Here is a 14,865-nt window from a genome sequence, read left to right on the forward strand (position 1 = left end):
TTACGCCCATCGCAGCACGTCGCTTCTCGTTCTCGCGTCCAGCGTTGCCACATGGGAAATGTAGTTCCAGGGGTTTTAATACTTTTATAATATTTAGGGGACGAGTTAAAAACAATATATAGAATTCACACTCATCATCACATCAAGTGAACACACTGACGTTGGGTTAATACTAAATAGATTATTATAACTCCTAAAACTCTCAAAGCACGAGATTATTCATTCAAGACGATGTTCAATTCAATTTCATTTGTATATTTATTTGTAAATCATAACATAAATTATCTCAAGGCACTTAACGTGATTAGATCAAGACCATAAAAACTCAACAGTCCCCATAACAACGACTTGTTTAGCAATTGTAAAGAGAAGAAAACACAGATCTCCGTCAGTTCACCAGGCACTGAAATACTGCATTTTACATATTTCTTTGCATATTTGTACTTAAGACTAAAAGTATTTGACAAATGTTGATACTGTGTGATGTAAATATTGTATGTAAATATTTTGCTAATGAGCAGCTTGAAATATAAAGTGAATATATATTAATTTATGAAAGGGCTGCAGTTAATATTCATTAACGACAAAATGCTAATTTCTCTGGAAATTTAGTTTAAATGACATCCTGTCATATGCTTCAGTTGGTTTTCAAAACTGTATCCGTCCCCTTGATGGTTATAATCAAATGAACTGGATTTGGTATTCAGGTATTGAACCTGTGGTGTGAGGTCTATTCTGATCAGTGATATTTAACTTTCGGGAGGACGCACAACATTTCAAAGAGGAGGTTGGCACCAGTGAGCGCAGTGTTCCCTGTTGAGGCAAAACAAAGTAGAAACGGGTTGTTATAGAATTCATACAGTATTTGATTTGAAGAGAAATGAAATGTCTGAAGTACCTGTGGTGTCGTAAGGTGGTGACACCTCCACCAGATCACATCCGACAAGACTCAGACCACGACAGCCTCGGATGATCTCAACCCCCTGAATCGAGCCAAGATAAAACCAACGTATTAATATTCATTCTGGAACCTTTTTTTTTCCTCCTTCACGCAGGTAAATTACACATGTGGAGGAGGTGAAGTCGATTCTTAACGAAAGTGACAAGGATCTGTTAAAAGACATTTTTTTTAAAACAGTGAGGACAGTTTTGAAAGATTAATGGAGACATTCGTGATTAATTGAAAAGGTTTTCATGCTCCGATGTTCACAAAACACGTCACTGAAGTATCCGATGAATTACTGATGAAGGGTTTCAGGGGCAGGGTTTTCTGTGGGAGAGAGGAGCTCCCTTTTGGCTACATCTATATGTATACATGATGAAAAGCACAATGTCTGTGGCATCCTGTTTACCTGGATGGGAGTGAGCCCTGCTATCTCCGGAGTTCCCGTTCCAGGGGCGAAGCCTGGGTCCAGAGCATCGATGTCGAAACTGAGGTACACTGGGCCACTGCCCATCTGAGCCCTGACCTCAGCCATCAGAGGTTCCAGAGATTTGAACCAGCACTCTTCTGCTTGGACCACACGGAAACCCTGTGCAACATAGAAGAACAGGATATTAATATTCAAGATTACTATGAGAAACAAGGGGATAAACCCCTTAAGATGCATCATCTCCTTATTGAGGGGTCATTGTGGATTCCAGTTATAGAATCGGGAAACCGTCCAGCACTTCAGCACAGATGACACGTCGCAGCAGGAAAAGCACAGGTTTACAAAGTGAAATGATTGATGGCTGGATTCCAATGGTATCTAGAAGTTCACCTGCGCCCGGCTCCACTCATACGCGTCCGGGGAGTAGCCTGAACCCCGCAGGCCGATCTGCACCACTCTCTTACAGTCCAGTAGCCCTTCCTCCACACACCGTCGGAATGGAGTCCCATGTCCAATCTTCTCCCCCAGGACCACGTCACTGGTGTCAGCATGAGCATCGACATGGACCAGACCCACCGGACCATGCCTGACAAAGTATCACACAACAGACTCGAGGAACCATCGTAGAAAATAATGAAAATTAGGAAATAGCCGATTTTCAATTGAGGTGATAAGGCTGGTGTGCAGCACAACACTTACTTCTCAGCAACAGCTTGCAGGATTGGATATGCAATCGTGTGATCGCCACCTGCAGACACCAACACTCGCTTAACATCTGACCTTTGATATGACTTGCATTTCATGTTATGAGGCTGATTAAATGGTTAATGATTGGAGCCTGACCGAAACATTGATTGGCTGGTAACAGAGAGACTCTATCGGTATCTGTGTTTGTGTTTGCTGATGTGATTACTTTACAGAATAAAAACAATGCAGAGAGAATGTGCATTCATTCATTAATAATTATATTTAGAGGTAAAACATCAAATACATAAACTTTAAATTTGACTGATGATTTTTTAACACATTCCCAGATGATTTGTATTTTGACTTGAAGTCGATGCTACTATAATAATAATACTATTAGTAATAATCTTTACAAGTTATCGTAATGGATTCATGTTTTTGTCTTTTTATCAATTTTGACTTTAGACTATATTATATATTTTTTTAATTTTCAGTCACTCTCTTTGGTGAGTACTGTTGCTTTAAGAGCATGCACCCTGGCTCATTTTACCTCAGTTAAAATGAGAAGTTATGTGACGGCATCGACGAGGTGTGGCGTCGTATGGTTTTCAAACCGTGTCCCGTCATTTGACCAAGCTCAGCAGATTCAGTGGATTCACCTGCCTGTGACACGCGTGGAATAAAAGTTTTGTGTTTGACAACTTTACAACAAAAGCTGAGGGGATTTGTGTATCTACATCGATGGTGTGTGTGTGTGTGTGTGTCACTATCGGTCAGTGTAACTAAATGGGAGATTTTATCCTCTTTCAATTGGCACCAGGCCTCAAATATCGGTCAGGCTCCAATAATAGATGTTGAGTTTAAAACTGAACCCATCAGTCACTCTCACCCATTGTCAGAGGGATACAGCCGGCAGCCAGGATCTTCCTGTATTCCTCCCTGATGCGTCTGCAGGTGTCCTTCAGGTCGTACACGTTCACGTTGACGTCACCAATGTCGGCCACCATCAGGGACTCATACGGCGCCGCCCTGGTGCCACTGTTGTACGCCCTCAGCAGGGCCGACTCCACCCGGATGTGACGGGGACCAAACCTGTGGTGGTTGAGGAGATAGCTGGTATTAAACAATGGGCCACTTACTGTGTAGTGGTACTCAAAAGCAGTTTGGGGTACTTGTACTTTAAAGATTCTCAGGCATGCAGGTCATGATAGCTTATGACCCTATAGGCCAGCAGGAGGTTTGTCATATCTAATGTAATTTAATTTCATATTATGATTTTATATTTATAGGTGAAATGAGTAATCTCTACTAAACTGTTATTTATTCTTGATTTGTGCAATTGGCATTTTCATTGAGAATTGAGTGGGAGGGCGTCTGAGGAAAAAGTAAGACAGGTTCATTTTGTTTCTCATTTAACTGTATTCACAATATGTTGTTATGTCTTTAACTTGTCTCTTTAACTTAACATGTCTCTTGCCAAGTGTATAAATATTTGCTCAGAACTTTCTTTGTATATATGATTATTTTAATTAAAAATCAACACCTACTGATACTACTACTGATACTACTACTACTACTACTGCTAATAATAACAATATTAGTTCCAAAGACCAGAGAATAGGACTGAGGTGTTAACTATTAAAACTTTACAAACTTGACCCCCACAGTAACAGGTGACGGTCACGCGGACTCGGAGGAACAGCACCTGGCTCCGGGGCGGTTGGAGGTCCCGGTGTCGATCGGGACGCCGATAAACGCCGCGTCGAGCCCGTCGGCAGTCTCCTGGAAGGGGAGCTTGGCCATGGTGGGGATCCCCGACACCCGGGCCACGAACTCGGCGCTGGGCGGAACATTGAAGCGCTTCCCGGAGAACTCTCTGCGGGGATTTACGCACGAAGCCCGGAGAGCGGCTGCATGACGAGGACGCACGGAGGAGAGGTCCGAGAGGTGAGGAGGAATAAATGTGCGAGGCGCCTTCAGGTTCCTCCACAGTGACAACATATCTGCTGAGCTGCAGGTTTGTACAGGCACGGAATGTTACAGGCCTCAAGAGGACGGAGGGGGCAGCAGAGGACAAGAAGGGCAATGATTGACCAGGAGTGTGTGCAGGGGTAAACCCAGTGGAGAGGATGGATATGATCTAATAATAACCTTTTTAAATGTCTGTACTGCTTATTATTACTTCTACTACTTCCAATAAAACAATAAATAAAGGAGTAGTAGGTGTACTACAGTCCCATCTTTTTAAACTGGCATGTTCAGTGTGAATGGTTTCCATTTGATGAGTGCTATACAAATAAAGCTATTATTTTATATATATATATATATATATATGTAAATGCTTCTTCCATTTACCATATATATAGGAGACAGAATTTCATTCAAAACGAAACTAAACAAATCCAGCTTATGTTTAGACAAATGCATCACCATTGACTATTTCTAATTGTTATTTGGAATTGTATGGTAATAGTACCATCATATAAACACCTGAAATATGAAAGATATGAATATAAAATGAATTTCTCGAGCAAAATCATTTAAGTCAACGAATAAAATACATTCTAACCAGATTTCATATCATATCAAAAGGAATAAATATCGAATAAACTGCGAGGTTGAGGTGGTATGTTCAGGTGGGATGTGGTGACGGGGGTCTGGATGTGACTCGGTTGCTGCAGCACAAAGAGGAGGTGTTTTTGTTCTGTGCACTTCATTTATCTTCCTCAGGAGGCAGAGTGCGCTGTTTCATCAGACCAGCTTCTGTCCCCTCACACCTCAGACGCAAACACTCCTCAGTCTTGTCTTATTACATCGTATAATACCCGACAAGCCATCATGGTGAGTACCGCATTCAGTTTTTAATTCCTCACATGTCTCTCTGCGACTGGAGTCAGAATCTTACCTGTATTAAAGAGGGATGGATGGGGAATGTGGGTCGTTGCCGTTTTATTTCTCCGTCACCATTTTTTTTTTTTGTCTGTGAATTCATCATCAGTATTTATAAATTCAACAATGAGGTAGATTTCTAGTTTTCTTGAATGCATTCTCACACATTCCTGGAAACGATTAATCCTCCTCCCACATACTTCTGCTAAATCAGCTTAATCCAGTGATTGAATCCTGTTTTTTTTTTCATCAAAATGATTTTTCTGGCCCTTTTTGTTGTTTTGTCTGCAAAATGCAATGCTTCTATATTCCACATACCAGAGGAAAAAAATGGACCTAAATGTGCGATGAAGGAGAAATGTGATGGTGCATTGCCTCAGTGGAGGATCTAAATGTGTCTTTTTAAAGAGACAGTGCAGTGAACATGTCTGACCCAGATAATCCCCTCTCCCTACAGTAATCCCATGCGCAGTAGGCACGGTCTTATGTCACGGCAGCAAATACACGGTGCAACAGTAAAGGCTTTGCACGCAAGGTGGAGCGAATGAACAGATACACGTGGAGCGCGAATTTGACAAATTCATGTGCGATGCCTGTGATGCCAGTTAACCCAAAGGCCTCATCCCAAAAAACCTGGCATCGAATTAAAGGCCTCACTGTCCCGAGTTTGTTTCTTTCCATCGTTTTAAACAAAATCCAGGTTCTCATGTCAGAAATGCATCTCAAACCAACGGTTTCTCTCTACGCTTCTCCCCACCCAGCGTGAGTGTATCTCGATCCACGTCGGTCAGGCTGGCGTCCAGATTGGCAATGCCTGCTGGGAGCTTTACTGCCTGGAACACGGAATCCAGCCTGATGGACAGATGCCCAGTGACAAAGCCATTGGTGGAGGAGACGACTCCTTCAACACCTTCTTCAGCGAGACCGGAGCTGGAAAACACGTCCCCAGAGCTGTTTTTGTCGACCTGGAGCCCACTGTCATCGGTAAACTGTCATGAAATACAGATTTCAGTCTCTTATTTCAATCAAAGTTTAGTCGTCTTTAAGTCATTCTGTCTCTTCAGATGAAGTTCGCACTGGAACCTACCGCCAGCTGTTCCACCCTGAGCAACTGATCACCGGAAAGGAAGATGCTGCCAACAACTACGCCCGTGGACACTACACCATCGGCAAAGAGATCATCGACCTGGTGCTGGACAGGATCCGCAAACTGGTGGGTAACTAAATCTTAGGAGGAGTTCATTTCCCTAATTTTGACTCAAAAACCGTATTTTCCTCTTCTGTCTTCAGGCCGACCAGTGCACTGGTCTTCAGGGCTTCCTGGTTTTCCACAGCTTCGGAGGAGGCACCGGCTCTGGCTTCACCTCCCTGCTGATGGAGCGTCTGTCTGTCGACTACGGCAAGAAGTCCAAGCTGGAGTTCTCCATCTACCCCGCCCCCCAGGTGTCCACCGCTGTGGTGGAGCCCTACAACTCCATCCTGACCACCCACACCACCCTGGAGCACTCTGACTGTGCCTTCATGGTAGATAACGAGGCCATCTACGATATCTGCCGCAGGAACCTGGATATCGAGCGTCCCACCTACACCAACCTGAACAGGCTGATCAGTCAGATCGTGTCCTCCATCACTGCTTCCCTCCGTTTCGATGGTGCCCTCAATGTCGATCTGACCGAGTTCCAGACCAACTTGGTGCCATATCCCCGTATCCACTTCCCTCTGGCCACCTACGCTCCCGTCATCTCTGCTGAGAAGGCCTACCATGAGCAGCTCTCCGTGTCCGAGATCACAAACGCCTGCTTCGAGCCGGCCAACCAGATGGTGAAATGTGACCCTCGCCACGGTAAGTACATGGCCTGCTGCCTCCTGTACCGTGGAGATGTGGTGCCCAAAGATGTCAACGCCGCCATCGCCACCATCAAGACCAAACGCTCCATCCAGTTTGTGGACTGGTGTCCCACTGGTTTCAAAGTCGGCATCAACTACCAGCCCCCCACTGTGGTTCCTGGTGGAGACCTGGCCAAGGTCCAGAGGGCCGTGTGCATGCTGAGCAACACCACCGCCATCGCTGAGGCCTGGGCTCGGCTCGACCACAAGTTTGATCTCATGTACGCCAAGAGGGCCTTCGTTCACTGGTACGTGGGTGAGGGTATGGAGGAGGGAGAGTTCTCCGAGGCCAGAGAGGACATGGCAGCTCTGGAGAAAGATTACGAGGAGGTCGGGGTCGACTCCATCGAGGGCGAGGGAGAGGAGGAAGGAGAGGAGTATTAAAAGGGACGTAAAGAAATAATCAGTTTGTTCTTAAACACACATTCCCCACAGAAATGTCCGTTTAGTTCGACCATGTTCAGAGTAAAATCACCAAAACTCCAGTTTGGCTCTGTCTTAAATAAAACTTCTGAAACATGAACATGTTTGCGTGTTTTTTCATTTAATTTTTTATAGTGAATGCTAATGAATGAACTGTTGCAGCAGATTGCTCCATCACAATTAAAAATATATAAATCTTGTGAGATCAGATGAGGAAACTTACATCACTCACCACACATCAACAAATCTCCAGTGCAGTGGAATTTCTTCAATTTTTAAGGTTTAAGTATCTCAAGGCATCAATATATATCTTTAACTGAGTAACAGCGCCCCCTGCAGCCACACCAGGTGATCAATTCTATTCATTCTCACTATTCCAACACTGGGAACCATCAAGCTTATTTTGAAGTGGCTGTTTTGAGGAAAACAAAATGCTTAATGTTGCTTTAAATATTTTCTATAAGTTTATATGTTTGTACATTTGTATTATTGAGATGCCAACTTCCTGCTCAGTCATCTTGCTGTGTACAGTGTGTAACCATTCACGTAGCTCCCAGAAACAAGAACGGTCAAAGAAATGTTCCTCTCAAACCGATTCCTTTATTCTTAAACACAGAAGAATCTACATATATCCAAAATATTCCTGTCCATCTTTGGTATGAAAATAAACATACTCTTCATTCAGTACCAACTCACCACATGTGTAATTGATTATTTTAAGGTGCTTAACCGACAGCAGCTAATCACTCTTGTCTATTCAAATAGCTTTTAAATAGATTTCCCAGAATATAATATGTGTTATATATAATATAGCAACAAAACAAACACTAGAAAGCCGTATGAGCGAGTGCAAACATGGAGATAATGTGCAAACCCAAACAACAAAATCACATCCATCAGGTCGATCGTACGTTATCCCTCATCATATGATTACTTAGTAGAAACCCGAGGACAGTATTGTTCTGTTATGTTGTGCAAAATAACTTTGACCCACAACTGTACAGACTTCAGCTGCTTCATCACAGTTTGGCAGACAAACAATGTGTTTCCTGTAACTATGAAAAACTTCATGTCACCCTCCACAGCAGTTTAACAAGTTTAAAATATTGTTATTTAAATCTAAAATATTTGCATTTGTCTTTGCAAATTTCTTCCAACCCCTGAGTAATTAATAGTCTCTACTAATACAGGAGTACTCCGTAGTCATTACCACATTTTAAAATGAGTACTCAGTAATTATTAGTCTCTCATTACATGAGTACTCAGTAGTCATTACTTACTCAAAGTTTTAGTGTGTGTGTGTGTGTGTGTGTGTGTGTGTGTGTGTGTGTGTCTATGCAGACAGCATCATGGCCTGACCCTGCCCATACAGCAGGAAGCCCACAGCAGTGCGCAGGTCGTCGAGCTCCAGGTTAGACAGGAAGCTCCTCTGAAGCTCCGCCTCCACGCTCTTCCCACTCGGTCCTCTGCAGCCCTTCAGGAGAACCACAGCCGACTGGCACAGCAACCAATCAACCAACTCCCTCATGCCCGCACTGTCCTGATCGGCCAGGACCTTCCGTCCCCAGAGGCTGACATGCAGCATGTTGGCTGCGACACGGGCGCTGGGGCGCTGCAGAGACACAAAAACATCAGTGAGTAATGAAGAGTTTATGTTTCGATACGAGTCAAAGCTTCTCCCAGGTAGAAAAATTAAGAAAACAGTAGGAAGATGTTAAAGTAATGATTAATAATAATGACTGTAGAAATTAACCAATTATAGAGACAGAACAGTGTCCAATCAAATCCTCCATTACCTTGCTCGGGCTCCTCCTGAGGAGTAATCGGATCACTATCTGCACATCGACTGGAACACCAGAGGGCAGCGGAGGGAGCTGCTTCTCCTCGTATTTCCTGCTCTCCAGTCCCACTGCTCGATAGAACGGGTTGCGCTGCCCGAATATCTCATAGGAGATGGCGCCCACAGCCCACGCGTCTGCTTTGCTGTAGTCAATCACCACATCAGATCCTGGAACTGCAGTGATCACCTGTGGGCAGACACACGACACGGAGACGGAGGAAACATGTGGTTAACTGTAAAACCTTCTCACTGAACACAGGGCAACCATAGAGGAACTTTCACTTCACTGAAGATCATTTGTTACATCAAAGCCATCCATCGGGCCAATGAGAGACGGCTAAGCGACTGTTGGATATTCTTCCTTTTCATTTCTACAACAAAGAACAACGTAAGTCTACCTCAGGCGCCATGAGCGAAGGATTCCCTCCTCTGCTGACCCACGAACTTATGAAGGGCAACTGTAGACTGGAGTCCCTCTGGGCCAGGCAGCAGCCGAAATCAGTTATCACTAGACGAGGGCAGCCCGCTGCATTAAAACAAAACAATTTGCTTTGTTAACAGAAATGTTTGATGGAGTCACATCCTAAATATAGATTTTGACACACGCTGGATCTTTTGTTTCACCTGAGTCGAATTCCAACAGCACGTTGTCTGACTTGAGATCTCTGTGAGCGACGCCCTGTCGGCACAGATGGTCGACCCCCTCGAGCAGCTGCAGCACCATCAGAGCGCCCTGCCTGCGGCCTGGCGTGGACACTTCCAGGTACTGTCGCAGTGTGCAAGGATAGCTGAGGTACAGAAGACAGGCTGTTAGTGCAACGTAACAGGTTGTATGTTTTTTATTTTTTATTTTTGTGTGTGTGTGCATCTCTTAAGTTATTATCATCATGACAGATTCAGTGTTTTCATACCAACCACAAAAAATAAAAAATTGGATCGAGTGAATTTAAATGTGGTTTCTTAAAGGGACTGTTCAGCATTGGCCGAGTTGTTCACTCTACTCCTCTAGTTTTAAGATGAAACTGGTGACATGTGTTCATGATGAGGGTGAAAGATAACAAGTCTTACTTCTTCATGACCAGGAAGAGAGTGCGATTGTTGCCCAGACCAGCAGGGTTAAGCCTGGGTGGCAGCACATCTGGATACTCTTCCAGGGCGCCTGGTAGCAATGGAACGTCCGCAGTGAAAGCCCGGTACACTGTGATCACATTAGGATGTGCCGACACTCTTTTAGGCAGAACTCCAAAGTCTCTGAATGTAGAGAGAGATGAGATCAACAACAGTCCTCTGTGAACATCTTTCCTACATCACTACTGCAGAACTTGTGAGGGAAAATGACAGTACTTACCCATCCAGAGTAATTTGTTCTTTCATCTGCTTTAAGGCCAGGGGCCCTGCAGGCACCAGCTCCTGGGACATGGATTTTAATATATCCTCGTTCGAAGAACTTGCCTGAACAATCAAAACAGACAGAGTCAGAGCTGTGGTGCGTGTCTGCCATTTGTTTTCTATGCACAGGGGAAATAGAAATCTCTTTGTGTAAATGCTCACCCCAAAGTTCCACATCATCTTGATCGCCAGAGGGAAGTTTCTTAGCGAGCAGCACGTCAGAGAACGACCATTCTCTCCTTCCTCCTCGTCTTCTCTCAGCTGCACCAGGGGGCGCTGGCTATCACTTTCCTTAGCCGGGGCAAACTGAGCTGCAGCCTCGTACACAGCCGCATTGGAGCCTTTGCCAACCTGGTTCCCAATAATGTAATCCTCCAGTTTGTATCCAGAGGTGAGCGGCTTGGTCGGGGTCTGGAATCTTTTCTTTCTGAACACGGCCTGCAGATAGAGAGAGGGTGCAGAGCTCATCCTGTAGTTCAAGGGTAGAAAGTATCCACACACTGGAGTTCACTTCGTAAAACTTCATTTGCATTGTCTTTAATTAAATGATATGCTTTTATTATTTATATAATATTTCAAAAACTGTTTCAAAGTCAAAAACATTATGTTTGTTTCAGTCCTCTTTGATTCTGGGGGATTTAAAACAGAAAGATTTCTTCACACTTAATAAAAGTTGTATGAAAATAAATAATTTATATTTAGTTGAGCTGAAGTACAATCTGTGATACAAAGTGAAGTACAGGGACATAGTAGAGTGAAGTGGGGATACTCGTGTGAAGTACAAGTATCACAGCGTGTACAGAGGTACTGAAGTTTTATTACCTGGATGTCCTGACATGTCGCCGCAGTCTTCCTGTCGTCCTCCAGCTGCTGCTCGATGAGTCCCACGCCGAGACCGAAGGCCAAGAACACGGCTCTGTTTCTCGGGAACCTCCTCCTGAAGGCGGCGGCCTGCAGCTGGGCAGCCAGGCCCCGCAGGGAGCTGCGGTAGTAGCGGTACCGAGCCGGCAGGAAAGGCCGAGGCTGAACGGTGCGGGCCGCCGGGCCTACACGCTCCCCCCGGAGCTTCGCTGCGACTCGGACAGCGGGTTTGAGGAGACCCCGCTGAAGGACCGACCTGCCCAGCTCCAGCCCCCGGAAGATAGCGTGCCTCACCGACATGGTTCTCCCTCAGAGGTCAGAGGTCACTGACGATGTTTACACAGCTTCAACTTATTCTGACGAACTAACAAAACAACCGCTACTGCGCATGCGTCATGAAGACAGAGACTACGGAGGCTCCGGAGGGTCAAAGCGAGATTCACAACAAAACAGATTCATAGATTCAATGATTCATAGATTCACAACAAAACAGATTCATAGATTCAATGATTCATAAATTCACTGCAGAACAGATAGATTCATAGATTCAATGATTCATAGATTCACTGCAGAACAGATAGATTCATAGATTCAATGATTCATAGATTCACAATAGAAAAGACAGATTCATAGATTCACTGCAGAACAAATTCATAGATTCACTGATTCACTACAGAACAAACAGATTCATAAATTCACATAAGAAAAGACAGATTCATAGATTCACAACTGAAAATACAGATTCATAGATTAATAGATTCACAATAGGAAAGACAGATTCATAAATTCACAGTGGAACAGACAGACTCATAGATTCATAGATTCGCAGATTCACAACAGAAAAGATTTCCACCACAGTCTCAATATTTGTCTGTTGATTATGTCCCAAACAAAAGTGTTGCATCACTTCCTGTGGCCTACCTGTTTCAAAATGAAAAGACCCCAGTGTTGCTGATGACCTGTTTTTAAAAGGTTTTTATTGTGAGATATTTGCAAAAGCGGAAAATTCACAGCTTCATACATTTATTACACGTTCCAATAAACTTATTTTTGTATTTCGTTTCACAGCATTTAATCAATTATCAATGAATTACAAGCATATTAACATGTTCCAGGAAACCACATATGAATAAACAACTGAAACCTTAGCTCTACAAACAATAACCCAAGAACTATCAATTGCTAATAAACTAAAACTGTAAAATTGACATTTCAAAGAACACAAAGAAAGTTAATAATAATAATAATAATACTAAAAAAATGCCATTGATAATAATAATTCATGCCTCAGCTTGTTAGCTTGTTTTCCCACTCAATGAATCTCGATCTGTTTATTCAGGATCATGTGTTCATGGTGTGTTTTCTTGGATTGTGTCTTGGATCCACTGGACGTAGTTGCTCACTTTGGTGTAAACCCCGGGGTAGTATGGATTTGCGCAGCTGATTCCCCAGGAGACAATGCCCACGAATTTGCCATCACACATGAGGGGACCACCGGAGTCGCCCTGTGGATCACCAAGTGAAATTAGAGTTAATAAACAATAACTCAAGAGTGACAGATTGTAGAAAAATATTTGCACCAAACAATAATCCATGAAGATTAGATCATGTTTACACCAATAATGAAAAGGAGCTGTTAATCATTACATGTACTGCACGACGTCAAACATGCAACACAGACGCAAGAATTGCAAGAAAATTAATGTTAAAATGAGTGTATAGAACATAAGGTAGCATCATTTTGCATGCATTAAAGTATGCAACACAAAAGATAAATCTTCGTGTACCTGGCAGGAATCTTTGCCACCCATCCTGTTTCCAGCACACAGCATGTTTGGGGTGACCCTCCTCCAGTAGTAGTAATACCAGCAGTATTTGTACACTGATACATCCACAGCACGCAGCACGGGGGAGAGCACAGGCCTGTACAACTGAGTCACGCCCCAGCCGCTCACCGTGCACACAGTGGGATTGGTTGTGTTATCTGGCAGTTCAGCTGGTTGGACGTAGCTGTTCAGCTGTGCGGGCCGGTTCAGCTGTAACACAAAGCAGAACGTCAGCATCAAGACGGAAGCACACGAAGAGCTGCAGGTTCAGAATCTCCCGTTTACCTTCAGGAGCATGATGTCGTTGTCGAAGGTTATGCTGTTATAGTTTTGGTAGAATAACTGTTCGACCCCGAAGACCTGTTCTGATCCTTCCTGTATGTACAGGTTGTGTTCACTCAACACCACCCTCATCAGATGAGCCCTGAGGGTCACACAGCGCTTCAGAATTTACCCTCTGACACACCTTTATTCATCATTATACACAATCTGGCATCATTATTATTATTATTATAACTTTTCTCTTTCTGGAATTATCTGTCTAGTGTCGGCACTCACGGTCTCCAGCAGTGGGCAGCAGTCACCACCCACTGAGGGTGCACCAGGGTTGCTCCACAGTAGTGACTCCTCCACTCAGTCTGCAGCGATGCCTGATATTTGATGGAGTATTGTTTGACCTCTTGACCCCCGATGATCCTCGCCGCCTCTGTGAACAGTGAGAATGGGTTCAGTTCTGTTTTCACCCTCGTTTGAAGTCTTGTTCGAACCAAGGCAGCGTCAGCACAGTTTGATATCTCGTCATCGCTGCCTCTTGACATCTACTAGGAGTTCAAATCTTAAAGACAGAGGAACTTACCTGATACTGAGAAAGTCAAAAGCAACAGCACAACAGACAGCTGCAGTGAACCCATACTTTCACTCATCACCTGTAGTGGAGAAACATGACTTTTTAGTAGCTTGTACTTAAAAAATAGTTTGAAATTCTCTCATTTATTTTGTAGAGGAAAGTGAAAGCTGTATCCCAGGGTCTCTGTGAACCCCGGACTTAAATGTGCAGAATATTTTATGGATGATTAATCTTTAAGTACAGATGTGCAAACACTTGATGACAGAAAGTACAAATAAAATGTGACAGAAACAGTTTAAAAATCATTTTTCCTGACTGGTCGCAGTCTTTTAAGGATCAGCAGGAGAATCAGGATGTTGTTAAAAATGGATCAACAATGATTCATCATAGAAAAAACTATTAAATTACTATTTGAGTGCAGTTTTAACACATGTTATAAATACTTTTAAAACATTAAAACACCATCATATCTGCACATATCATATATTTACTATCACATTTCTTGAATCACTTCCCACTTACCTGTCAAGTCCAAACTCAACAATCTTCTGATTATCTCCAACTGGTGGGGCCAGTGCTCAGCTGTTCCCTTTTATAGTGTAACCGTACTCTCACCCACATCTTTTGTTTGAATAATCTTTTCATCTTGTTCTGTGCTGCGTCCATCTCCCACTGCAACAAAGAAACTGACCTACTAGATGACAAAGCTCAGATGTTCTCTTGTATCTAGTCAGTTCCTAAGCTTTGGTTTTCTGCTTGTACCTTGGGATATGATGCTATTTAAGATGGGAACGCCTGTGCACAGCCCTCATTGTTACTGGGTCACGGACAGAGTAATTGTTT

The 14,865-nt window shown here is 43.6% G+C and overlaps 4 protein-coding genes across 5 annotated transcripts; 1 reads left to right on the forward strand and 3 right to left on the reverse strand.

Annotated features, from left to right (window-relative positions):
* Nucleotides 1-239: 239 nt before the first annotated feature.
* agmat (agmatinase (putative)) lies at nt 240-4,121 on the reverse strand. 2 transcript variants are annotated; one of them, XM_069526644.1, is made up of 7 exons: nt 3,766-4,121; nt 2,950-3,152; nt 2,073-2,121; nt 1,764-1,959; nt 1,353-1,532; nt 899-983; nt 240-813 (listed from the first exon to the last, which is right to left on the reverse strand). In XM_069526644.1, the coding sequence occupies exons 1-7, from the start codon at nt 4,059-4,061 to the stop codon at nt 740-742; spliced, it is 1,083 nt and encodes a 360-aa protein (XP_069382745.1). In that variant the 5' UTR covers nt 4,062-4,121; the 3' UTR covers nt 240-739. The 2 variants fall into 2 exon arrangements, with proteins under 2 accessions (XP_069382745.1, XP_069382746.1); XM_069526645.1 differs by having other exon boundaries at nt 3,726-4,059.
* Nucleotides 4,122-4,740: 619 nt separating this feature from the next.
* On the forward strand, nt 4,741-7,359 carry LOC109646197 (tubulin alpha chain). The gene is made up of 4 exons (XM_020111916.2): nt 4,741-4,901; nt 5,711-5,933; nt 6,014-6,162; nt 6,240-7,359. Exons 1-4 carry the CDS (start codon nt 4,899-4,901, stop codon nt 7,218-7,220), a joined length of 1,356 nt encoding a protein of 451 aa, XP_019967475.1. The 5' UTR covers nt 4,741-4,898; the 3' UTR covers nt 7,221-7,359.
* A 480-nt stretch (nt 7,360-7,839) lies between these two features.
* Nucleotides 7,840-11,755, reverse strand: pink1 (PTEN induced kinase 1). Its single transcript, XM_020106520.2, has 8 exons — nt 11,311-11,755; nt 10,651-10,926; nt 10,448-10,551; nt 10,168-10,350; nt 9,724-9,887; nt 9,498-9,625; nt 9,056-9,286; nt 7,840-8,871 (listed from the first exon to the last, which is right to left on the reverse strand). Exons 1-8 carry the CDS (start codon nt 11,647-11,649, stop codon nt 8,593-8,595), a joined length of 1,704 nt encoding a protein of 567 aa, XP_019962079.2. The 5' UTR covers nt 11,650-11,755; the 3' UTR covers nt 7,840-8,592.
* A 553-nt stretch (nt 11,756-12,308) lies between these two features.
* Nucleotides 12,309-14,634, reverse strand: LOC109641932 (trypsin-3). Its single transcript, XM_020106521.2, has 6 exons — nt 14,545-14,634; nt 14,032-14,101; nt 13,734-13,881; nt 13,461-13,599; nt 13,137-13,385; nt 12,309-12,854 (listed from the first exon to the last, which is right to left on the reverse strand). Exons 2-6 carry the CDS (start codon nt 14,096-14,098, stop codon nt 12,699-12,701), a joined length of 759 nt encoding a protein of 252 aa, XP_019962080.1. The 5' UTR covers nt 14,099-14,101; nt 14,545-14,634; the 3' UTR covers nt 12,309-12,698.
* Between the last annotated feature and the right edge of the window lie 231 nt (nt 14,635-14,865).

Source organism: Paralichthys olivaceus, chromosome 6, assembly GCF_024713975.1.
Source record: "Paralichthys olivaceus isolate ysfri-2021 chromosome 6, ASM2471397v2, whole genome shotgun sequence".
Lineage (NCBI taxonomy): Eukaryota > Metazoa > Chordata > Actinopteri > Pleuronectiformes > Paralichthyidae > Paralichthys > Paralichthys olivaceus.

What these genes read in the sequence shown, in the direction of transcription:
- LOC109646197 (XM_020111916.2), top strand. An exon ending in CCTGGAGCCCACTGTCATCG is followed by an intron (nt 5,934 to 6,013) that starts GTAAACTGTCAT and finishes CTGTCTCTTCAG; the next exon opens with ATGAAGTTCGCACTGGAACC. An exon ending in TGGACAGGATCCGCAAACTG is followed by an intron (nt 6,163 to 6,239) that starts GTGGGTAACTAA and finishes TTCTGTCTTCAG; the next exon opens with GCCGACCAGTGCACTGGTCT.
- agmat (XM_069526644.1), bottom strand. Translation starts at nt 4,061, where the DNA reads ATGTTGTCACTGTGGAGGAACCTGAAGGCGCCTCGCACATTTATTCCT. An exon ending in TCCAACCGCCCCGGAGCCAG is followed by an intron (nt 3,153 to 3,765) that starts GTGCTGTTCCTC and finishes CAACCACCACAG; the next exon opens with GTTTGGTCCCCGTCACATCC. An exon ending in CAGGGCTCACTCCCATCCAG is followed by an intron (nt 984 to 1,352) that starts GTAAACAGGATG and finishes GGCTCGATTCAG; the next exon opens with GGGGTTGAGATCATCCGAGG.
- LOC109641932 (XM_020106521.2), bottom strand. Translation starts at nt 14,098, where the DNA reads ATGAGTGAAAGTATGGGTTCACTGCAGCTGTCTGTTGTGCTGTTGCTT. An exon ending in GCTGCCCACTGCTGGAGACC is followed by an intron (nt 13,600 to 13,733) that starts GTGAGTGCCGAC and finishes TGTGACCCTCAG; the next exon opens with GGCTCATCTGATGAGGGTGG. An exon ending in GTGGCAAAGATTCCTGCCAG is followed by an intron (nt 12,855 to 13,136) that starts GTACACGAAGAT and finishes GGTGATCCACAG; the next exon opens with GGCGACTCCGGTGGTCCCCT.
- pink1 (XM_020106520.2), bottom strand. Translation starts at nt 11,649, where the DNA reads ATGTCGGTGAGGCACGCTATCTTCCGGGGGCTGGAGCTGGGCAGGTCG. An exon ending in AGATGATGTGGAACTTTGGG is followed by an intron (nt 10,552 to 10,650) that starts GTGAGCATTTAC and finishes TTGATTGTTCAG; the next exon opens with GCAAGTTCTTCGAACGAGGA. An exon ending in GCTGTTGGAATTCGACTCAG is followed by an intron (nt 9,626 to 9,723) that starts GTGAAACAAAAG and finishes GTTTTAATGCAG; the next exon opens with CGGGCTGCCCTCGTCTAGTG.